The sequence below is a fragment of the Equus asinus genome, chromosome 20, assembly GCF_041296235.1.
Source record: "Equus asinus isolate D_3611 breed Donkey chromosome 20, EquAss-T2T_v2, whole genome shotgun sequence".
NCBI classification, from domain to species: Eukaryota; Metazoa; Chordata; class Mammalia; order Perissodactyla; family Equidae; genus Equus; species Equus asinus.
The window spans coordinates 55,133,356-55,159,443 of NC_091809.1; the positions used below are offsets into that span (position 1 = coordinate 55,133,356).

At 34.6% G+C, this 26,088-nt stretch overlaps 1 protein-coding gene across 1 annotated transcript in view; it reads right to left on the reverse strand.

Moving 5' to 3' along the window:
- Positions 1-2,064: 2,064 nt before the first annotated feature.
- Positions 2,065-26,088, reverse strand: part of CUL5 (cullin 5) — a 92,538-nt gene continuing 68,514 nt past the window's right edge. Inside the window, exons 12-19 of the mRNA XM_070490342.1 lie at positions 16,588-16,720; positions 15,617-15,748; positions 12,461-12,584; positions 11,979-12,154; positions 11,266-11,427; positions 10,416-10,534; positions 9,414-9,537; positions 2,065-5,611 (exon numbers count right to left, since the gene is read on the reverse strand). Of these exons, the coding sequence (XP_070346443.1) occupies positions 5,417-5,611; positions 9,414-9,537; positions 10,416-10,534; positions 11,266-11,427; positions 11,979-12,154; positions 12,461-12,584; positions 15,617-15,748; positions 16,588-16,720 (1,165 nt within the window). The 3' untranslated portion in view covers positions 2,065-5,416. The remainder of the gene's footprint in view (positions 5,612-9,413; positions 9,538-10,415; positions 10,535-11,265; positions 11,428-11,978; positions 12,155-12,460; positions 12,585-15,616; positions 15,749-16,587; positions 16,721-26,088) is intronic.

The following is a 26,088-nucleotide window of genomic DNA, read 5'->3' on the forward strand; positions in this document are numbered from 1 at the left end:
CACCTTCAACTATCAACCACTGTTGAAGAAACATCTAAGTAGTAGCAGTCTGCCTTAGTAACCACAATATAATAAAGGTAATACTGAATTTATCATTGAATGAAAATAGGAAAACTCAGTAACATCCAGGGAAGTCTCCAATCCTTTTTTCTTTTTCCTTTTTTTTTTTTTTGGCTGAGGAAGATTTGCCCTGAGCTGAGATCTGTGCCAATCTTTCTCTGTTTTCTATGTGGGGCCACCACCACAGCATAGTCGCTGACGAGTAGGGTAGGTCTGCACCCGGAAACTGAACCTGGGGCACTGAAGCAGAGTAGGCCGAACTTAACCACTAGGCCACAAGCCTGGCCCCTCCAGTCATTCTTTAAACAGCCAAAAACTAGAGTAGATCTAAGTTTGGATCATTACCAATTCAGAGAGCAAGCTGCTATCTACTCTCTACACTCACTCTAGGATCTCACTATCAAAGATTTTTAATCTTGGGTGTTGAACACTTAAAATTTATACACAGAATTGTTCATATCTTTATATATTTGTCTTTATCAGATGCTCATAAAAGTCTCCTCAACAGTCTAAGCCCCCTACTCCAGATTGTCCATTGGTCAAAACAGAAGTTTGATTTTATAGCCTAGAATAAGCAATTAGAAAATAAAGCCTCCCCACTTAAAACTTCAAATACTGGGGCTGGCCAAGTGGTGCAGCGGTTGAGTTTGCACATTCTGCTTTGGCGGCCCAGGGTTTGGCAGTTCGGATCCCGGGTGTGGACATACACACTGCTTGTCAAGCCATGCTGTGGCAGGCATCCCACATATAAAGTAGAGGAAGATCGGCACGGATGTTAGCCCAGGGCCAGCCTTCCTCAGCAAAAAACAAAAAACAAACTTCAAATACTGAACTCTACTCGGTTCTCAACCACACATGCTCTCATTCTATCCACATCTGAGTGCCTACTACTTGCCAGACAGGTTTCTTTTTGCATTGTTTTAGCAGGACTGGATCCAACTTTCAACATTTGGGTATTCCCTTTGAGAAAAACAATATAAATTACAAATACGAAATTCCTAGGGCCCCTCCCAGGGCCTTGGAAGGGGCCTGTGCAAGTAAGGGGCACAGAAACAAGCTTACTGGTAAACGTCCCTAGGTTCCGGTGAATCCTATATTGGGACCATACTCTTCTCTGCCTTCATTTCCAACTCCCCTCTAGCCCCCAACCCTGCCCCAATCCCAGTTCAAGTCCATGGCTGAGAATAGCATCATTATGAAGTGCTGTAGACTGAATGTCTGTGTCTCTCCAAAAGTCCTATGTTGAAACCTAATCTCCTTGTGATATCAGGAGGCGGGGCCTTTGCTTTGGGAGGTGATCAGGTCCTGAGGGTGGAGCCTTCATGAATGGGATTAGTGCCCTTATAAAAGAGACCCACTGAGCTCTCCCATCTTCCGGCTATGTGAGGATACAATGAGAAGTCAGCATCTGTGACGTGGGAGGGGTTCCTCACCAGAACCAAACATGCTGACACCCTGATCTTGAACTGCCAGCCTCCAGAACTGTGAGAAATACATTTCTGTTGTTTATGAGTCACTCAGTCTATAGTATTTTGTTATAGCATCCAGAACTAAGACACACTCCACCTTCATAACCTTATTACTAAACTATCTTTAGCTTTGAAATTGAAATATTTCACAAATTTTCAAATATACATAGAACATGAAATAATTTTTTATATTTTTTTACTTTGATATAAAATTTAAATTTTGGTTATGACATAGCTTATGTAAACTCGTGAATGAATGCATTAATCACTTTCAGATCTGAAACTTTTGACCTCTTCCAGGCATAAAAGTTATATGCTATCAGTCAGTGGAAAAGTTAACGTTCCTGATGGCTTTTATTTTGAACTAGAATTTGAAATCTAAAAGAAATAAGTAGGTTACTTTTCATATTTCTGATCCCTAAGGCTGGCTCAGATTTACTATTTCACCATAAAATATATAAATATACTTACTGTAAAAATTTTAATTAAACTCTCAGAAACTACAGTAGAACATCAATATTTTCTGGATAGGTGAAAGCTTTTATATTACATTTTTATTTTGCAAGAAAATAAATTATACAACTTAAAAAATAAAATCCAAAAATTAAGCAGTTCATCAAAATATTTCAGCCTACTGCATACAGAAACTGCTACCATTTAAAATTGTACAGCATTATCATCTCAGTATGTAGTGGCACACATTCAAAATCGTATATATCATACGAGGATAGATTACAACTGAGGAACTCAAATTTGTTCAACACTCCAGATGACAGATATAGTGTAGATGACAGGAAAGCTTTCATGTAATGTTTATTTCACAAACATGACCTTGGAAGAGTTTATAAGATAGCATCCCAGTCATTTACATGAAAATAGAAAAACCAGCTTGAGTTTAAGATAGCAAATCTTTCTGGAAAACTAGCAAATCTTTCACCCAAATTGAATTTTTAAAATTTGCCCTTTGAGCAGGGCTAACGACATCCTACCGCAAATAATGCAAAATACTTTTTAACTACTCCGGTCATACTTTGTATTAAATTTAATAAAAAGTAAAAATAAGAAACCTAACATTTCATTTTTGGAAATTTTAACACTTATGCACAAAATAAGAGAGACTTAAACAGGCTGACAGAATGCAGGGACCCCTCCAATAAATGTAAAAATTGGAAGACTTCAGAATTTATTTCAAGATTTTCATTAAATAATTGGAACAGTAAATGTTCTAATATATATCTCATTATAAGCATTAAAATTGTTTATATTTTTATTTAGTAAATTCTGTTTCATGTTTACTTACTCTGGCAATGACATAGCAACAAAGGTTAACATTTTCCAGATGGCTCCATCGTTAAATTAGGAGATATTCAAAGCTTAAATTAACCTCTGAAGCATCCTATTGCCCTATTACTCATGAAAAAAAAAAGTTTTTTTTCCCCTTAACTACGTCAGGTTTCATCTCTGCTCAGATAGCACTAATTTTAAGTGCACATTAGAGGAAAGGGACCTGATAAAGGAAGGATACTGTGATTCTCTACCTTTAGCAAACTGCTGGTAAGTTTTTTTTCAAATTCTTTTTTTAAAATTAGCACATCTATTGTCAAAACATATTCAAAGAAAATTCAACAATGGTATAGGCACCTTGTCAACTAAATGGTTTTCATGAACACCAAAAAGCAGTTAAACTTTTGTATACATAACGGAAAAAATGACGAAAACTGTAAGTCTACAGTATTTGCTGTTCTATTCCCCAAAATATAATTAGGACAGAATTAGCTATCAAAAAATTTATAAAATTTAATAGAAAACTTTGCTATGGATTTAGAGTTACCCACTTTTGCATTAAATTTGCCTTTATAAATGAAAACATCATGGCTCTCATTCTTAAATGACCAAAAAGATTAGAAATTCCAAAAAATTTCTGAGAACAATTATGGTTTAAAACAACAAAAAACTCTTAAACTTTAAAAAATGGCCTGTAATTTTCCCTTCCACTGTCTCCTCCTTTGGCATTCCTGTATGGATAAGCAAATATGCCAATACCAAACTATTTGTTAAACGTAAGGGCCCCAATTACTACAAACTTATCTTTTTAATTTTGAATTTATCCATTGTTCGCAGTCATCTAATTGGACAGCGAGCACCAATTTAGTTTAATTCTTCACAATATGCTTCGTCTAGTAATTGACATATGCTACCTTAGAGCTCAAGTGTAAGAATTTAAATCAGAAACAAAATTCCAATTTCCTATGAGTTTCAGAACAGGCATTTGACCATAAACAGCACAACGCCCAGTGTTCTAAACTGGCTTTCCACAGGCAGCTCACAAAGCCTCTCGAGACAGGGGCTGATTCCGTGAAGTGCTCCTGAAAGCACTCGGCAGGAACACTGTGCGCCTTTCAACGCTCCAGCACGCCACTCCCTACTACCTTCAACATCATATGTTTGAAATATTACTTAATATCAAGATAGATATAAAATAATTTGCAAGAAAATTTGAAACGTGCACCATAATGAATAAAAGTCCATGTGAGCCATTCTTTCCCAATGGGGAATAAGTTTTTCTCTTTTAAGTTGTTCACATCCTCAAGTCCTACAATCTCCACTACTCTGGGTATTCAGTTGCCAGCAACTAATAAGTTGCTACTTGGGATTGACTGAAAGGAACAAGTGTTGCCTTCTGAACATTTAAAAAATGTTTATTTTTAAAATATATAAATATATATGTACATATATTTGGCAAGTTTACTGTTCATATTAAGATTGCAACAACTTTGCTTATGCTTTTCAGGTCTTATGTTGTGGTTTTCTCTTCCTCCTAGGTGACTGATAATTATTACTTTTTAAAACAGAATGTCTTCCTTTCCAGAAACCTGAGGCTATAAATCCCTAATCATGAGACTTCAAAATACCAAAATATTTCTGTGCTACAGATTGAGAGATCAGTTACGTAACTGTATTATATCAGAGAGGAGATTTCTGCCTTGTTTTTAATAAATTTGCATATGGCATAATAAACATTAGGTATATAAATATTAAGTGTGTTAGTAGACACTCAATGTTTGTTTTTGTTTTGACTCTGCGATCGAAACGATCTATCTCCACACATTTTTTTAAACAACTGAAGCAACAATGAATATAAGCTTCATTTTTTCCAAACAAGTTCTCCAGCCATATAAGATAAAACTCCTGTCCGTTTAAAAACAAACTAAAACAGCAGTCTTCTGCTTAAACAAAGCCAGCATTTGTAAGCTGGAAAAATTTAATACCATTTTTAGGTCACCATTAAAATCTGGTTACTGTACTGAAGGAGTGTTTGAACAAATAACTTGATACTATTAAAGACTTATCTTCTCACCTACATCTGCCCTCTCTCAATGTTGTGTAGACCACCTCACTCCTTTGATAAAAAGAAACCACGAGTACTATTTCTAGTTTTAATTGCATTTTTAAAACAAAACATAACAGCATTTTTCAGTGCACAAATATCTGAAGATCCTTCCTTGTGCAATTACATTTTTGTGAAAGAGGAAAAAAGAGAAAAAAAGAGAAGAAAAAGCAAAAAGAACCCCGCCTTCACCCTTTGCAACTGTATTTCTTCTGGTGGGTATAAATCAAATTTACTTTTAAAAGTTCATAATGGGCTCTTCATGAATGCAAGTTTCTCCACAAAACAGCATGCTGTTAAAGAGTGTGCAACATGAAGGGAATGCCATCATGCTAACTAATGTGATTGGCAAAATATAGTTGTTTTGTTAGGTAAGGCAGAGATTTCAATATTTATGTAATCAAAGTCCAAATAAACCTTCCTCCAGCACAAACTGTTACAACTTTCTGCCTAAGCGCTCCAATATTTGGGTTCTTAATATTGTCCATGATATTCAAAATTATGCCATATATATGAAAGTGTTGATATCGGATTCATCTCTTCTGATGTATTTGTGCTCTATTAGCCATTCTATTTGCTCTTTTATCATTTTCTTTTGCGGCAAGAACATGTTTTTCAAAATTTCTACTAATTCAGTCTGCAGCTGAGCATTACTGATTTTCTTTCTCATCTTCATTATTTGTATGATAGCTTCCTAAAAGAAAAAATAAAAATGAAAGAGCATTAATGTATTAAATTATTTTAAGTAAAACAAAACACAAAATGACTTTTTATGTATTTCATTCTCTATCCAACATCTATTCAAATGATTAACAATCACTAGGAGGTTAAACTTGAGACCAGCATCTTTCACTTAACAAATAAAAATATCTTTTTTCACTCACTGTAAAAGAAAATCTGCTAAATTACAGAGATTTCGAAGAAAAAGCAAAATTACTGATAACCTCTCTGCTGAAAGAAAATCACACCTAATGTTTTGGTATATTTCCTTTCATTTATTTTTCCCACACTAAGCACATTTAAAAAATTTATCTTACCTGTGAAAAGGTATATAATTTGGTATTGTGTTAAAAATCAATTAAGATCCAAGGAACCCCTTACACATACTCTTTCCCTTGTATTCACAGTTATTTCTTCTGCAGCAGTAGAGGCCAGTTGGTGACTGTTTTAAAAATCAATAATTACCATGCTCTCCGTAGTAATTAATAAATTGTATTTGTTATAAATACTATCTTCAGTTTATATTAACTCAATGAAATGTTTTAACTTTCTACAGAAGTATGCATTTTTCATCTAAGTCAATTTTATCAATATTTCCTTGATGATTTCCTTAATTACTATTAAGCTTGTATCAGAAATAATTAGAAAATTATTAAATATTGTTTTCTCTTTTGCCTTTTCCAGTACAAGTTCTCTCTTTAGCCAACAAAAGGCATCTATCTGCCGTGGTAGAGATCAGAATTCATTGTAAAAGAAATGTGAAAACAGAAAATGAGGTAACATTTGCTTTTAACATTCAAAATGGAGTTTTGCTGCAAAGCAATAGGCTTGGGAGTCAGGCACTATTCAGCAAGAGAAAAGTACCTTCAACCTCCCCTGTACAGACATGAGGATTCCTTCACTATCACTAAGAGGTCAGGTGAATTCCTCCCAATCTCAGTATGTCCAGATGCCAGGCTCGTGATCATAGGGGATTTTGTCAAAGGTCCGGATAAAAAGAAGGAAGAGGGAAAGTCTGTTCCTTCAAGTACTTGAAGATTACAGGAACCAAGAAGAGAAGAGGAATAATTGTAAATGTTCCAATTTCTCCTCTTCTAGCTTTGATAGAGGTGAAGATGGTGGTTGTCTTAGAGAAGTTAAGAGGAAAGCAAAGAGCACAGGGGCTCTGGCCCTGGTCCTCATTTAATACGCTTGGAGGTCACTTGCAGAGTGGCATGATATGACGGAAATAATTTGCACTCCTGAATCTCTCAGTTCCCACATGATGCAGATAGAGTTTAGAGCTCATAGACCTGCCACAGAGTCTTTCGTGGCAGGAGAGGATGATCCTGCAGCAGCAGCAGCAGCAGATAATGACAGTGTGCCATGTAGGCCAAGAGTCTACACAGAAGATGTGGCAGACTCAAGAGCTCACTCAGTAAGAGCAGAGGACACGCAGTCAGAGCAAGGAAGAGGCCATGTGGTCCTACCAACTGGAAAAAGAATAAACCATAGTTCATCTGCTATGGACATCAGCAGTAGATAGCAACAGAAAGTCAAATTCCCACAGGTGACAGATAAAGCACTCCACAGCTGCCAAGAGCAAGAACCCAGGACACTGTCACAACTGTATAGATATGACTATCCCTTCACTGTTACTACGAGATCAGGTGAATTCCTCACCCTCAATACATCCAGATGCCATCTGTGAAAATAGTAAAGAATGGGACGGGTGGAGCAGGATCAGGGAGAAATAAGAAAGTCTGAGCATTACCTAAAGGGATGGTTCAGATTACTAGATTGGGCATAATTATGGATCAGTTTAAGACAAAACAAAAAAACTTCATTTTCTCTGCACATCTTATAGTACAACTACACCCGCCATCCCATTATACATCTCAACTCTAATCCATCTGTAATTTATCCTGGTGTAGCCATAAATGAGGAATATATCCTGATTCCTACTCTCAAATGTAAAATTTCCCCAAAACCTCTTATTGAATAATCCATTCCCTTTTCACAGACTATGGAAATTATTTCCTTTATTGCAAAGTTCATTTATACTCATATAATTTAATTCTGAGTTATTTTTTCAATTAACTGCTTGTCACACTTTTTTTTTTCTTTTTAGAAGGAAGCTTCTAGATCATCAGAGTTTCTCTCCCTTATTTTAGTATTATTATTTTTCCTTCTTCTCCCAAAAGCCCCCAAGTAAAATACATAGTTGTGTATTCTAGTTGTGGGTCCTTCTAGTTGTGGCATGTGGGATGCCACCTCAACGTGGCCTGATGAGCGGTGCCATGTCCGTGCCCAGGATCTGAACTGGTGAAACCCTGGGCCACCGAAGTGGAGCGTGCGAACCCAACCACTCAGCCACAGGGCTGGCCCCTGTTATACTGTTTGATTTTTGTAGATATTTTAATGAGTTTTAATATTTGGCAAGGAAAGTTCCATCAGCACCAATGCCTTACTCTTGATTTTAAAAAAAATATTTTTCAATCACTGTCATGTATTCTTTCTGATAAAACTGAGAATCAATCTGTAAAATTCCACAAATATTCCTAGTTGAATTTTTATATGAAATATTCAGTAAACATGGTAGTAATATGGGAAAAAATCAACTTAAGTTATTCAGCCTTTTCATTAAAGAATATGGTATTTCATGTGGAGCAAAAGAAGGCAGACACAAAGAGTACAGACACACAGTCTGATTCCATTTATGTGAAGATCTAAAACTGGTAAAGACAAGCAATGGTGACAGGAACCAAGTGGGTTGGAGGGGGCCTGGCTGGATGGGAGACAAGGGGAAATTACTGGAGTGATAGAAGTGTTCTGTATCTTAATTGAAGTGATGGTCACACAGGTACATACATTTATCAAAACTCAATGAAAACTATACTTTGAAATGTGCATTCTATCATGTGTAAATTACACCTTAATAAAAAATTTTAGAAAGAAAAAACAGAGCATGAACTTCCTCTTTATCTACTGAAATCTCCTTGTGAATTTCTCAGTAAAGGGCCGCTCTCTTCTCATAGGTCCTATACACTACTTTTTACAAAAATGCATATGATTTCTATGGTTTCTTCTTTTATTTTCCTCAAAAGTTTTTAAATTTATTCATTTATTGCTAAAGAGAAAAGCAATTGATTTTTATTTATTCATCTTTTCTCTACTCCTTCAGCATATTATATGATCTATAAGTAATGAAAATTTTTACTCTTTTACTCTTGTTTTATATTTTATTACATTGGCCAGTAGTTTCAAACAATATTAAATAAATATAGTAAAAGTGGGACAATTTTGTTTTAATAAAACTATGTCTAAAGTTAAAAGGGTCACACAAGTCATACATTAGTTTGCAATAGGTATTCTTTATCATGCTCAGAAGGTAGTATAATCCTAGCTTTAAAAAATTTTCCCTAATTTCACATTACAATGGAATTAGAAGTCTTAAAATAAATAAAATTTTTAATATTTCAATCCTAGAATTATAACTTGTTGCTGAGATACATTTATTCAAGTGTGGTCAAAGAGAGACATAACCCAAAATAAGGCTTTGCCCAACCAAGAGAATCTACCAGAGGCCACCCAAGCCATACAGACATATTTCTTTCAGCAGCTAAGAGAATGCCACCAACACAATTTTTAAATTCCTGTAAATGGAAATCAGCTCTTCCTTACAAAAAGTCTGAATACCTACATGCTTTAAAAAAAAAAAAATTTGAAGATTAAAAAAAAAATCCCAAGAAACCAAGTTTCTCATAATTTAGACATTCTGTCTTAATGGTACAAACCTGGGTTCTGAGTATTCTTAGTTGAACTATTCCTTCATTCTCCTCTTCTCTCATCCTTTCTGTAGTGAGCTGCAAGCGTCCAATCAAGTTGATTTTACCCCTTTTCTGAACTTTTGCATTTTTTCTATAAAAACATTGAATCAAATATTTTACAGTGAAAGGCCTTTTAAACATCATATATAGCAACAGTATCTGAGAGAAAAGATTTAGAAATATTCTAAAGGAATATCCAGAACTGTTGAAAGGAAAAGTAACAAATAACCAACATATAGCTTTATTTAAAATGAACCTTATGAATTCCCTCAAACACAATAGAGGCTGTTTTAATAAAACATGGGTGACTACACTCCCTGTAATAACAAAGTTAATATAATTTATATTGCTATGAAAGTGATAGATAACTGAAGATATACGGGTGATAATTTAGCATTATCTTTTTTTTTTTAAGATTGGCCCCTGAGCTAACATCTGTTGCCAATCTTTTTTCTTTTTCTTCTTCCCAAAGCCTCCCCATACATAGTTGTATATTCTAGTTGTAGGTCTTTGTAGTTCTGCTATGTGGGATGTGGCCTCAGCATGGCCTGCTGAGCAGTGCCATGTCCACGCCCAGGATGTGAACCCATGAAACCCTGGGCCTCTGAAGCAGAGAGCTCGAACTTAACCACTCGGCCACGGGGCAGCCCCTCAGCATTATCTAATTGAATCTTAAGAAAAAAATGCTTTGTGTGGATAAAGCTAATTTAGAGTGCAAGAAGATGTTTAAAGATGAAAAGTAACACACTATGTCAGACACCAAAATGTATCCATGAAAAATATGTAAAGAAGTAAACATCTCCAGTTCAGTAATATGTTTAATAAACAACTAAATGGCATAAATCTAGACTGTTGACAGTATACAGACATGTTTTAAATATCATGAAAGGAAAAGAATTATTTTGCTAAAAATGAAGCACTAAAATTCAAAACGTATTTTTATTTTCGATCAATCAACATAAACCTTACATTAAACTGAACTCCTGGTTCACTGAGAAGAGGGTACCTTCTGTAAAGTCTTTGGGTGAGTTGACTTGAGGTTCATACAATAAAACTTGCCGTTTGAGCTTTGGGAAAGCTACTAAAGACTATGAAGTAAAAAGAGAAAACAATTAGCATCTATAAACAGTATGGAATACTAAGATCAATTCTCCAACATGACCAATATAGGCAAAAAAGAATTATAAGCACAAATTCAGAATTCAAACTATTATTTGGTACCTCCATGAATATAACAACGTAAATGCATAATGAGGAAAGAACGAGGAGAAGAGTTGGTTACGTGGAAGCAATAAATGCTCTCTTTTCAATAATACAAGAAACTAGAGGGACTGGTCATATGTGACCACAGCAAACACCACTTACCAGTTATATATCAGCTGTTTCTCTCCAGGAAATAATTTATTTTGGAACTTTTAAGAGGTCTATGGAGTAGGGATAAAACTTCGGTTATGAGATGAAGGCTAGTGAGTACATTTTATAAGCCTGAAAAGGATCAAAGTTTTCTAATCCTTAAGGTTTTGGGTCATCATAAAATCTCTGAACACATTCTCAGTATGAAATATTTGGTCACACTCTTCACAGGTAACACTTAAACACCAACTCGATCTTTCTCTCCTTTTTATATTGCCTTTCTCTGTCTTAGTAACTTGCTTATTTTCAATTTCTTTTTTTCCATAAATACCTCATTAGAGTATTTTTCTTGGATAAAAGTCATTTGAGAATGTTATGAACTCATAAATTTACTATAAGCACATCAACACATATTTCTTGCTATGTGAGAGGATATAATTTTAAAAACAAAAAACACAAAACAAACCCATAAAGTCCTTCTAAGCTCAGCATCAGGGAGTTCAGTTGCAAGTTTTAAATTTTCAAAGCTTATTTTCTCTCTGGGTCTTTGGTTCCATGCAAACAACACAGCCAGCTGAAACGTTGTTACCTCCAGATCATATTGACCTACTTCGTTCTTAAACGTTATCTATAAAAGATAAAATAATTTTTAAGAAATAAGAATCTCTTCATAATGATCACCAACTATCTACTATAATATCTCTTACATGAGGTTACATAAGAAAAAGACTGCTAGTTGTCTTCCAATATCCCTTCTTCCTTTCTTACACAGTAATAAAAATTTTAGCAGACCAAAATAAAGACTCATCTCCCAATTTTCCCTGGAGCAAAACGTGACCAGGTGACTGAGTTCTGGCCAATGAGATGTGAGTGGAAATGATGTGGGAAACTTCTGGAAATCGCCCTTACAGGAAAGTATACCCTCATCTTTCCCTTTCTGTTTGGCTGGAAGGCAGACATAGTGAGGATCATACTGGATTCTGCAGACAAGAGCAATACCTTAAGACTGGTATAACCAGAAGCCCGTGTCCCTAACAACTTCACAGAACAGATCAACTCTATCTGATCAAACTCTTACATGTGAGAGAAGCAAAGATCTATGTCATTTAAGCAACTCTTATTTGGAGTCCTGCTACTTTTAGCCAAACCAATATGTGAACTAACACACCATCTACTTACAATTCCATTTGACATGAGATGATGCCAATGTAATTTTCTACCACTATGATTTTTTTTGTAGAATTCTTCTACTTCAGGTATCAAATCCTCCAGTTCAGTAGGAAGTGAGACAAAGACTTTCTCAGAGCTCCTTGACCAGGCACCAGCATTCAAAATTTTTATATTAACGGAATCAGCTATAGGCAAGAACATCAGAAAACACAAAGTAAATAATCTTGACAATGGATAAAATTTAAATACACACCTACAGAGTAAGCTTTGGTGAAAAATAAACAAGACTAAAGATTTCGTTAAAAGTATCCTTTTGTTTCAAAATAAGGAAGAGCAAATCTAAATTCTGCTTTGCAGGATTGTCTTCAAGGAATGTGAACTTTGTAATGTCTTTGTATCTATTACTGCTAAGAAATATTTTTAACTTACTGGAAAACAAAGATATCTTTTCAAAAAAGTTTAAAAAAATATATGTAATTATAAAACAATACCTGGTAAAGCCAATTTATTATTTTTGTGCATTTCCTTAAAAGCTTGGTTCAAATCTTCAGATACTTTTATGTCCTGAAACATTCGAGCAAGCTTGTTTACATAATCTGCTGGCATACCAACTTCCTATGAAAACCAAAGACAGAAGAGATAATAAATAATACATGATCTGATACACTATTAGGAAAATTTTAATGCAAAACTACATCTTAGATGCCTTAATACAAAATTCTTCCTCTTTATTTATTAGAATGTTATAATCTAATACCTATTAAATTTGATTTTTAGAAACTAAATAGAATAGTACAGGCAATCCTGCCTTTCTTTGCACGATTCCAATGTGCATGAATTTCAGTTACCATAGTATAGTTAAATAATAGCAGGCCCAACAACACAGTTCAGCTTTCAGTTACCATTATATATTAAATGTGAGCAATGCATAAAGTACAAACTTCACTTCTAGCGCCTCAACCTACAAATCACTATAACAAATAACAGAGCACATCATATCAGTGACAAATCACACTATTTCTTTCAAAATCTATTCGTCATCTGTTTATTCAGTTCACCCACAGACAGTAAAGCATGTAATTTTGTTGCATCCTTGTCTTCCAGTGATAATCTACATTTCACAAAAATGGATAATCAAAAGAGGTAACTGGCCAACAAAGATGATAAAAGTATACCAAAGAAATGAAAATAAAATAATGCTGGAAATGAAAATAAAATAGAACATAAATGGAGTTATAGAAGAAAGAGCTGGCTGTGGTTGTAATGTTGATACTGCCAACGTTGAAGACTCTAAATATGCAGGCAAAGGAACTTAGAGAAGATAAATCATTAATATCAATGAGAAAAGTGGTAGTGACCAAAAAGGATAAGATGCCCCAGAGGAAGCGATGTCAGCAAAGACTTTCACAACAGTGAAAGCCCAAAAGACAAAAGGATGGAAAATGACACAAACTTACAGGGAGTATGACAACTCTCCAAGGCACACAAAAAATGCTCACTCTGTATTGTAAGTTATACAACAAGAAGGGAAACGCTAGTCATACTATTCTTCATTTTAATAACAGTATTATTGAGATATAATTCATCTACCACAAAATTCACCCAAATGTACAACTAAGTGGATTTTAGTATATTTACAATCATCACCACTATCTAATTTTAGAACATTTTCATCACCCCAAAAAGCAACTCCATACTTATTAGCAGTCACTCCCCAGTCGCCACCCACCACCCACCTACCCCACTCCTGGAAACTACTAATTTACTTTCTGTCTCTATGGATTTGCCTATTCTGGACATTTCATGTAAATGGAATCATACAATATGTGGTCTTTTGTCTCTGGCTTCTTTCTCTTTAGCATAGTGTTTTCAAAGTTCATCCATGTTGTAGCATGTATCAATACTTTACTTCTTTTTATTACCAAATAATATGCCATTGTATGAATAAACCACATTTTGTTTATCTAGTCATCAGCTGATTGACATTTTGGGTTGTTTCCACTTTTTGGTTATTATGAATAATGCTGCCATGAACAATGATGTACAAGTTTGTGTGTGACCATATGCTTTCATTTCTCTGACGCAGAATTACTTAGGAGTAGAACTGCTGGGTTGACTCTATGTTTAACTTTTTGGGGAACTGCCGAACAGTTTTCCAGAGCAGCTGCAGCATTTTATATTCTCACCAGCAAGGCATACGGGTTCCAATTTCTCCTCTTCCTTGTCAACAATTGTTACTGTTTTTTTTTTTTAAGTTAACCTTTTTATTTATTTATTTTATTTATTCATTTCCTTCTTCTCCCCAAAGCCCCACAGTACATAGTCATATATTTTTTAGTTGTGGGTCCTTCTAGTTGTGGCATGTGGGACGCCGCCTCAGCATGGCTTGATGAGTGGTACTAGGTCCATGCCCAGGATCCAAACCGGCAAAACCCTGGGCCACCAAAGCAGAGCGTGCAAACGTAACCACTCAGCCATGGGGCCGGCCCCTGTCTGTTTTTTTTTATTTTAGTTATCCTAGTAGGAGTAAAGTGGTATCTCATTGTGGTTTTGATTTGCGTTTCCCTTATGACTAATGATGCTGAGCACCTTCACACACACATATTGGTCATTTGTATATCTTCTGTGAAGAAATGTCTATTCTAATCCTTTGCTTATTTTTAATTGAGTTGTCTTCCTACTGTTGAGTTGTAAGAGTTCTTTATATATTCTAGATACAATATTAGACAAATAAACTGCAAATATTTTCCTAACTATTCCTGAGTTTGTTGCCAAAAACCCTCTGAAAGTTTCTTATGTTTTAAATTACAGTATATTAAATACATATTAATTTTGCTAATTTTTTCCTGTATATTTATAACAGACAGTAAGAGTTTTTAACGTTTTCACCAAAATTTCTAAGTCACAAAACAACAGTTTTTCCCATTGATTGTTAATATGAAGATCCTTTTGCACAGTAATTTCTACTATCCCACACTACCATGCAAAGCAGGGCTATCAGTAAATCTGTAATTTGAAATATATATATAAATGAAATACATAAAGTACATATAAGTATATACATTATATAATTATATTATAATATACTATATATAATTTTATTATATATTAGCATATATTATAAATGATAACACCATATATATATAAATGAAAGACATTCATTTTAATATAACTCAAATTCCATTAAAGGGAACTGAAAGAAATAGACAAAATATTGTGATGTGGCAATTTAGTCATAATTAGCAATGATTATTCTAAAAGCTATCATCTTTTACCTATTGGTTCTTTTTGCTATATAGAAGTGCTTATTTACAAACATCTTTATGGTTAAACATAATAGTACTGAAAACACCTTAAAAATGAAATGATTTGTTCTGCAGCCTATTTAATAAGGTCAGTTCAAATGAGAGTGGAGACACAAAGAGTGAAATAGTAGAAGCAAGGCAAGAGCCAAGCACTTCACTAAAAGTCTTTACTAAGAAAACATACTTTATTAGGTATTGCTATTTTATATAACTGATGCTATATTCTTATAAAATCTTCCTATTTCTTTGACATTAACAATATCACCAAAATGTATTACTTAAGCACACATATGAACCATGTGCTATATTAAGAAAACCAAACATTAAAAAAAATTTACTTACTCTTAGCCACTCTACCATATTCTCTTCAATTTCACTATCGGCAGAGATGTCTAATATAAGACGTCGTGTCAAATGAGCTTTGTGATATCTCATAAAAACGTCTTTGTTTTGTACATATTTAAGTACCAAGAGCTGTACAGAAAACAAAGTTACTTCAATTCATACATACTCTTAGCCATCTCTCTCATTTAGACATTTCTACATCCCCCAATTGTGAGAATTCAAAAATTTATATAAGCATATACAGACAGAAGCCTAGTAAACTGCCCATCTCTGAAAAATAACAGTCCTGATATATTACTTTAAAAGTTAGCAAATTTGAGACTGTAACCAAATAACCTTTTAGAGTTCCTAGAAACAATTATTTTTCAGGTTTCATATAAAATATGATAAAACTTCACATGAAAATCAATGGTTCTTCCCCAATTTTCTCTTCTACATATGTTCTTCCCTTTTTCTGACAGTAATCTCTCTAGGCCTTTTTGTCTATACTTTCTCTATATTTTACTTATTTTTTTTCTCTTTGTATTCATGGGCTTATACTAACAACCAGGAGACAAATAAAAATGAACACAACTAACTCTTTCTTTATACTCATTTATCACTAGTTATCTATTTTAGGTTCTCACAAAAATAAATAAGTGAAAAACTCCCAGTCTTTCAACTATTGTTCCAAACACCATCAGCTCCATTTTCCCTTTTTCTGTTCTTTAATAGGAGCTAGAATTTAATTGCCTAAAAAGAAGAAAGGGGAAGAATTAAGTGCTGTTTCCCTTTCTGGTAGCTATAGAATAAAAATTATCAGGAAGAAAAATAACTGCCCTATAGAGATCTTACACTGTAAAATTTCATAATATTAGTTGCTTATAGATAAACATTAAAAAAACTGATGCTATCACAGAAAACTTTATAAGCAAAAACACAAAGTAAGGTGATTAAAAATTTTGAAATTAAAAAAAAAAATTCTGTACCACTTCTTTAAGCTTTGCTTCAATCTCTTCAGAGGTTAGTTTTTTGCTTAATGGTGTTTTTCTTAGCAACATATCACAGTAATTGGCAAGCAGCTCAGGGCATTTTGATTCAGGCTGAGTTTTTAATCCCACCCTAAAAAACAAATTAAAAGCAGTTGATAAAAAAGGATTGGTATCTGCAAATATTTTTTATAAAGCCAATTTTTCACAAAAAACTTCTTACGTTGTAAAGATCCAGTGATCAGGGCTGGGACTAGAGTGAGCAAGAAGACACTTAGGGTGCATAATTTAAGGAGGCACTCACTCTTAGGTTCCCATAAATGCACTTGCAGGACCCTGAGAGTGAGACCTCCTTAAATTTTGTACCCTAGGTGCCTCCCTGTTTCACTCTAGTGGTAGCCATGCCAATGATCTTTAAGAGATTTTATTCAGATATTTGCTAAAATACTTTTGAAAAACTATGTAAATCCTTGCATACTTGTAAGCTAACATTTAAAACTTTTCATTATTAAGTAAGGATAAAACTGTTACTTCACTCTTTGAAATGTATCCAATTTAACCTAAATTCCATAGTAATATATTTATCATTATCCATTTCAAAAAACTTTAAATAAACTTTTCTTAAACAAGGAAGAACTTGTATCTCTATTTCACTTTCCCGACAAAATTTTAAAACCAGTGTATTGTATTTTTATGCTTGAAAAAATCTTGCATTTATACTTTATCCTACTTATCTAAACTATATATATAAATAAATTTAAATTCAACAACCTAAAATTTCTTGTGTATATGAAATTCAAGTGTTATTTTACTAGAATTGAGTTATCCAAATTATTGTAAGTACACAACTTACCAAAACCACAATTATACTGTGTGTAGATAAAACATATGCATATGCAAAATTTTACTGTATGTGTCAACTCTTAATGAGGTGGATGAAAATTTTTTCCCTTCCCAATTATGAATCCAGAAATCACAATCATTTTTATTTCTACTTTTTATTTTTATAAATGCATGTCTTTGCTGTGAAAAATCTCATTCACATAAGTACGTAGATAGGACTGGAAGAAGTTTTCCCTATGACGTTACTCAATTCATTGAGCACCTCCTCAATTATTTGCTAAAAAAATACTGATCTGACAAAAAAAAGTTATTCTAAATAAAACATCAAATTAGCCATCAATTGTGTTGAAACCAAAGAATTAGAAACCATCTGACTTGCAAAGGATCTAATACCTAGTTATTAGAAATTCATTTTCTGTACATCAATACCAATATTTCAAAACATTTCTTTCTTATGCAGCTTGGAGGCCTTTTATATTCCAAGACAACACATCATAGTAAGATCTAAGAGAGGTATGCTTTTACAAAATAGGGAAGAATAATTGTGGAAAGAAGTGGAAAGGAGAAAGTACGATGATGCTTCCACCAAAGGGCTCAATTTTAGAAAACAGTAGATGCAGATGAGGATTTAGAAACTGATTTTCTTAAAAGTATCCCCTCTGACATACACTAGGAAAGTCTTTCTGAATCTTCCAAGGTAGGCATCTGCCAGTCTGAAGACCACTATTCCTTCCTTCTCCCTTCCTTCAATTCAACCTGTTGAGAAGACAGCAGTCGGTCTTTTTATTGCTGTTTGTTTGAAGGTAGTGTGTCATTTTCCCCGCCTCTGGCTGTTTTAGTGTTTTTTTTCTTTCAGTTTTTGGCTGTTTAACTAGGAGTTACTTAGGAATGGTTTAACTTATATTTATCCTCCTTGGGATTCAAAGAGATGCCTGAATCTAAGAGTTGGTATCATTTATCAACGTTGGAAAATTTTGGTCAATAGCTCTTCAAATATTGCTAATGACTTCTCTTCTGTTTTCTATGATTCCAATTATATACCACTATAGATATTTTACCTTTTCTCAGGTAACAATTTCCACCTATTTGTCCATTAACATGGATTATTTATTCATTATTACTCATTGTCTATTTAAGATTATTACTGAGATACAATTCACACACCATATACCATTTAAAGTGTGCAATTCAGTATCTTTTAAGTATATTTACAAGGTTGTGCAACCATCATCATAATAAAAATTTAAAACATTTTCACTGCCCCAAAAAGAAACCCCCATACTCATCAGCAGTCCAATTCCATTCTCCAGCTATCCCTCCCTCCCAGCCCTAGGATACAACTAATCTACTTTCTATCTCTATGAATTTCCTTATTCTGGACAGCTCATACAAATGGAATCATACAATATGTGGTCTTTTGTGACATTTCTTTTACTTAGCATAAGGTTTTAAAGATTCATCTGTATCACAGCATGTATCAGTAGTTCATTCCTCTTCAAAAATATTTGCATCTTTTTATTCCTTTTTAAAAGTATTTCTATCTTTGTGGTAAAGAAGATTTAGCATTTTAACCATTTTTAAGTATAGAATTCAGTGGCATTAAGCACATTCACAATATTCTACAAATATCACCACTCTCTATGTCCAGAACTCTTCCATTATCCCAAACAGAAAACCTATACCCACTAAACAATAACTTCCCATTCTCCTTACCCCCAGGATCTGGTAAGGTCTATTCTACTTTTTCTATCAATGAATTTGCCTATTCTAGATATCTAAGTGGAATCATACAAAATTTGTCCTTTTGTGTCTGGCTTATTTCACTTAGCATAATATTCTTAAGGTTTCACTCATGTTGTAGCATGTATCAGAATTTTATTCCTTTTCATGGCTGAATAATACTCCATTGCATGGATATAGCATATTTTGCTTATTCATTCATCAGATAATGGACATTTGGGTTGTTTCTGTTTTTAGTCTATTAAGAATAATGCTGCTATGAACATTCATGTACAAATTTTTGAGATTTATGTTTTTATTTCTTCTGGGTACATATACTCAGAAGTAGAACTGCTGGGTTATATGTTAACTTTATGTTTAACTTCTTGAGGAGTTATCAAACTGTTTCCAAAGTAGTTGCACACCAACTATATATGATTCTAATTTCTCCACATCCTCTCTAGTACTTGTTAACGTCTTTTTAGTTTTAGCCAACCTAGTGGGTGTGAGTGGTATATCACTGTGGTTAAGCTATTAATCTTTTTTTTTTTAAAGATTGACACCTGAGCTAACAACTGTTGCCAATCTTTTTTTCCTGCTTTTTCTCCCCAAATCCCCCCAGTACATAGTTGTATATTCCAGTTGTGGGTCCTTCTAGTTATGGGATGTGGGACGCCACCTCAGCGTGGCCTGATGAGTGATACCATGTCCACACCCAGGATCCGAACCAGCGAAACCCTGGGCCGCCAAAGTGGAGTGCACAAACTTAACCACTTGGTCATGGGGCCAACCCCTAAGCTATTAATCTTAATTATTCTAAAATCCTTATCTGCTAACTCCAATATTGGGATCATCTGAGAGTCCGCTTCTAAAATGATTTGTCTCTTAATTGATCATAAGTTTCTCTGCCTTCACAGGACTAGTAAGGCCAGACTGAATACTGGGCACTGCATATAAAAGAACAACAGAGGCACCAGATGATGTTATCTTCAATTGAGAGTGGGTTTACCCTGTGTTCTGCTATGGAAGAGACCGATCACTTTAAACCAATAGGGACTGAGTTGGTGCAAGGCTGGGTTGCAGTTTTGCTAAGGATCAGTCTACCTCTGATTAGCCATTGAATCTAAGGAACGTCCCTCCTATGTTTTCAGTTGAGAGCCTAGTGGGTTTTGTCATTCCAGTCCTGTGTGACCACCAAAAGCTCTATTGTCCCCCAGCAGTATTGCTCAGCCTGAGCCAAACCTAGATTCTTAGCTGCTGCTTTTCAGGGAAACACAGCTATAAATCCTCAGCTAACCTCTGAAAGGTTCTCTCTCATTTCTATAAGTTCCAAATCTTTTGTCCTAGTTGCTTCTATAGCTCTTTGATAATATTAAAGTTACTATTTTCTAAATTTACCTGGTATTTCTGGTTGTTCTCAGTGGAAGCACTGGCCCACCACAAGCTACTCCATTCCACCTCAGAAGTGAGTCTCCCAAATAACCTGGATGCAACTAGTAGCTTTATTCTTCTAGAACATCACCTCCAATAGCCACAACACCCATGAATCAGCTAATAATACTCATTTTAGTCCATGGAAATTTTCTACTTTAATCTGGAGCTAAAGGTAGGCCATGGTGACCTTAGAATGAGAAAATAAAGAGAAATCTAGCCATCCTCACTTCTGGGAATCTAGACTAGAGAAATACTTTCACAAATATAAAATGACAAATGTACGATATTATTCTCTGGAGCATTATTACTTATAGCAAAATATCAGAAACTACTTAGTGCAGCAATAAAGGATCAATTAAATAAACTATGTTCCATCTACCAGACAGAATGCCATGCTGCTACTAAGAATAAGGAGTTATAAAAACCCACAGCTAACATGCTCAATGGTTAAAGACTGAGAGTGTTCTCCTAAAATCAGGAACAAAACAAAGATGTCCATATCCGCCATGCTGCTCATGGTTGTACTTGTTCTAGTTAGAAAAATTAGACAAGACAAAAAAGGCATCCAAATTGGAGAGGAAAAACTAAAAGTATCTCTATTGGCAGACACCATGATCTCGTATTCACAAGGTATGAAAAAATCCACAGAAAAGCTTCTAGAGCTAATGAATGAATTTAGCAAAGCTGCAAGTACAAGATCAATACACAAGAATCAGTTGTGTTTTTATACACTAGCAATGAACCATTCAAAAGGAAATTAAGAAAACAATTCCATTTACAAGAGCATTTAAAATAAAAAAATATCTAGGAATAAATTAAACCAAGGACATGAAAGCTCAAGACATGAGAGAGTGAAAGAGCCATCCATGCAGGGTTGCAGCCTGGCATGGGCTGTCATAGTCTAGGCTGGGTAAGTTAAACATCCACTAGAGGGGGCCAGCCCCGTGGCCAAGTGGCTAAGTTTGGCAGCCCAGGGTTTCGCCGGTTCAGGTCCTGGGTGTGGACCTAGCACCACTCGTCAAGCCATGCTGAGGTAGTGTCTCACATGCCACAACTGGAAGGACCCACAACTAAAATAAACAACTATGTACTGGGGGGCTTTGGGGAGAAGAAGGAAAAATAAAATCTTTAAAAAAAAACCCCATGAAAACCAAAAACATCCACTAGAAGGGCCTAGCATCATGTGTCAAAACCCAAACAGGTAAGGGGTGTGTTGACATGGAGGCGTGGTCAGGTATGGAATATGAGAAACTAAATACGTAAGGAGGCTGTCCATGCAAGGGAAAGGCACAAAGGGAGGCATGAAGGTTCCAGCAAGAAGGAGGCATCCATGTAGAGGGAGGCCCAGCCTGGGGAGTCACAGCCTCAGGAGGGTAAGGAAAGCATCCATAAGGAAACAAGGCCAGACACTGTAGTTATAAATGTGCATGTGTATCTTTAAGATTGTCTACTGAGAGGGTCTAGGAGCAGTGACACTCCAACAGCAACGAACACACCAGCACCAGAGCTTGTCCACTAAATATCATCGTCCATTAAAAAGAACTAGGGCTTCAAGAAAAAATGGCTGATTCTGAGGCTAGGGAAGGAAAAGTACAAAATGAACGTGGAAATCCTCATGTGGCAAAAAGAAAGGAAGAGTTTACTGTCAAAAGGACTCAGAAACCAGCTTTCACTAGTGAAATCTAGGATAACTTGAAAAACAAAATAAAGAATGACAGTAAATTATAACCCACTGATTAAAATAGGAAACCATGAGTCCATACTGATATGATAAATCAATGTATAAATTGAAAATCTGATCAGCAATGGGATCTTACATAGTTTTAAAGTACCTATCACAAAATACTTAATTACAAAGAGAAAAAGAATAACTTTGCAGTGGAGAAGTCTGGCAGGCACCAACTTAATCAAGTGATCAAACTAAACAAGATTAGTAATGAGATAAATCAAAACCATGCACTCTCCGATAACATGCAATGAGAGGAACAAAGTTTCTCTTCTGCCAAACATGCAAACCTGAATCTAATCATAAGGAAACATCAGATTAACTCAAACTTTGGGACATTTTACAAAATAACTGGCCTGTAATCTTCTAAAGTGTCAAGGTCATGAGAGTCAGAGACTGAGATGCTTCTAGACCAAAGAAAACCAAAGAAATATAACAACTAAATGCAACACATGATTCTGTACTTAATCTTTTGCTATAAAAAACATTATGAGGCCAGCCCAGTGGCACAGTGGTTAATTTTGCACTCTCTGCTTCGGAGGGCAGGGGTTTGCAGATCCAGATCCTGGGTGCGGACCTAACACTGCCCATCAAGCCACACTGTGGCAGCATCCCACATAAAATAGAAGAAGATTGGCACAGATGTTAGCTCAGAGACAATCTTGCTCAAGCAAAAGGACTGGCAACGGATGTTAGCTCAGGGCCAATCTTCTTCACAAAAACAAAAAATCATTATATGGTCAATCAGTGAGATTTAAAGGAGTGTGAGGAGTAAATCGTAGAATGCATCAAAGTCAACTTCTTGATTTTGATAGTTATATTGTGATTATATTTGTAGAAAATAGTGTACTTAGAATGACGAACAACTTACTCTCAAATGGTTCTAGAAAAAAAAGTTTTAATGTACTTCCAAAGAGAAAAGCATAATGAGGAATAGTACTTACAACTTTATGTACACAAATCTGACAACTTAGAAGAAATGAACAAATTCCTTGAAAAACACAACTTACTAAAACTAAAACTAGATTAAATAAAAAATCTGAAGAGTCCTGTATCCATGAAAGAAATTGAACTTGTCATCAAAATTTGCCCATAAAGAAAACTCCAGGCCCAAATGGTTTTACTTACGAATTCTATCAAACATTTAAAGAAGAAGTAATATCAACTACCCTAATTCTTTGTGAACATACAAAGGGAGGGAATAACCCCCAATCCTTTTTATGAGGCCAGCATAATCCTGATCCCAGAAAAATGACAAGGACATCACAAAAATGAAAATTGTACAAGACACAAAGACCAAAAAGAGGTAAATCATTCAAGAATAAAGACCAAAAAAAAGGTAACAAAACATTAGCAAATTGAATCCAGGAACATATAAAAATAATAATAAATCATGAGCAAGTAGAGTTTACATCAGGAATTCAACCTTGGTTAAATGTTTAAAAAAAAAAACTCTCACAATGTATTTTTACCACATCAAAAGAATAAGGAAGAAAAACTTATAATCATTTCAACACAGAAAAAGCATTTAATAAAAGCCAACACTCCATTTACTATCAAAAGTTTTAGCAAATTAGGAATAAAAAGCAAGCTAATTAAGGGCATCTATGAAAAATCCTCAGCTGTCTTTGTATTTAATGATGAACTATTAAAGGCTTTCCCCTTGAACTTGCCAAAAAAGGTAAGGACGCCCACTCTCACTATTTCTATTCAACACTGTACTTATGATCCTAGTCAGTGCTTCAAGGCAAGAAAAAAACGTAAGATCAGAAAGGAAGAAGTAAAACTGTCTCTGTTCACAGATTCCATGATTGTTTACATAGAAAATCTTAAGAAACCTACAAAACAACTACTAGAACTAATAACTGTAACAAGGTAACAGACCATAAGATCAATATACAAAAATCAACTATATTTCTATACATTAGCAAAACACCAGAATATTAAAAGCATTCGTGGAAAAAAGAACAAAATTATACTACCTGACTTCAAGACTTAACTACAGAACTATATTAATCATGACTAAGCAGTAATGGCCTAAGGACACCCAAATAAATCAGTGGAACAGAATAGAGAACCCAGGAAAACATACACATTCTTAAGTCACTTGATTTTTTTTTGCTGAAGAAGATTTGCCCTGAGCTAACATCTGTGCCAATCCTCTCTTTTGTATGTGGGATGTCGCCACAGCATGGCTTGATGAGCCATGTAGGTCTGCACCTGGGATCCAAATCCCCAAACCCAGGCTGCTGGAGTGGAGCATGCTGAATTTAACCACTATGCCACGGGGCTGGCCCCATAAGTCATTTGATTTTTGACAAAAGGCACCAAAGCAACACAGTGGGGTATAGAAAGTATTTCCAACAGATGATGATGAAATCACTTGCTACACATATGAAAAAAAAAAAAAAATTTAACCCCTAGCTTACACTATACACAAATATTAATTTTAAGATGGAACTTAGACCTAAATGTGAAAGCTGAAACTATAAAGCTTTTAGAAGAAAAAAAGATTATTTTCATGTCCTAGAGGTAGACAGATTTTTCCAGACAAAACACAGAGAGCAAAAACCACAAAAGAAAAGCATATATCTTATAAAGGATCTGAATACAGAATATATAAGAACTTGTATAGCTCACTAATAAGAAGGAATAACCCGATGGAAAAAAATTTAAGAACAGACAAAAAATTTGAACACTTTATAAAGGAAAATATAAGGATTCCAAAAAATGCATTAAAAAGTGCTCAACATCAAGTCATGAGGGAAATGGGAATTAAAACTATAATGAGATATCACTACATATATCCAGAATTACTAAAATTAAAATGACAACACTCAACATTGGTGAGAATGAGGATCAAGTACTCTCATACTTCACTGGTGGGAGCATAAAACACTACAACCACTTAGAAGAACAAACTACTATGATATGCAGAAACATAGATGAATCTCAAAAACTATGTTGAACTGAACGAAGCTTTACGCAAAAAAGCACATATTGTATGATTCCATTTATATGAAGTCCTAGATCAGGCAAAACTAATCTATGTTGAAATAATCAGAACAATAGTTGCCTCTGGAAGGAAGTGGGGGTGGGACTGACTGAATGGGCATGAGGTAACTCTCAAGGATGATAAAGATATTGTACATCTTAATGGGTGTAAGCATTTGTCAAATCTCAAAAAAGTATATGCTTAAGATTTATTATATGCAGGTAAATTTTATCTCAGAATATGAACAAACATCAAATTCAATTATTGACTGCATGTTGAAGTATTTAGGGAGTAATGGTTACTGATGCCTGCAACTTCTTTCAAATGGATTTAAAAAGTTGACTGATGGATGTACAGGGAGATACATTGATAAAGCATTACAGTAACTTTAAGTTTGAAAATTTTCATTAAAAAATCCTAGGGGCAGAGGAAAATGAGGAAGATCTCTATCTATTATATGAAGAGCTCTCCAAGATATAGTGGTACATGCTTCATAAATCTCACAATTTATAAAGAGAACACAATAAATACTCTTTTAAACTATGCCAGTTACTATAATACTGTATGACCCAGGTATCTTCCACTGTAATATCACCCAACTAACTTATATAGCTCAAAAAACTAAAATGAAATGATTAAAATAAGATAAAAAAACTTGAACAATTACTTTTCCTTATTAACAAATGCTATTTTCAAATATTTTAGCATTATGTATAAAATATTTTTAAAATAGCAATTCTCTGCTAGAAATTACATCAAAAGATTTTTCCAATTAACCCTTACT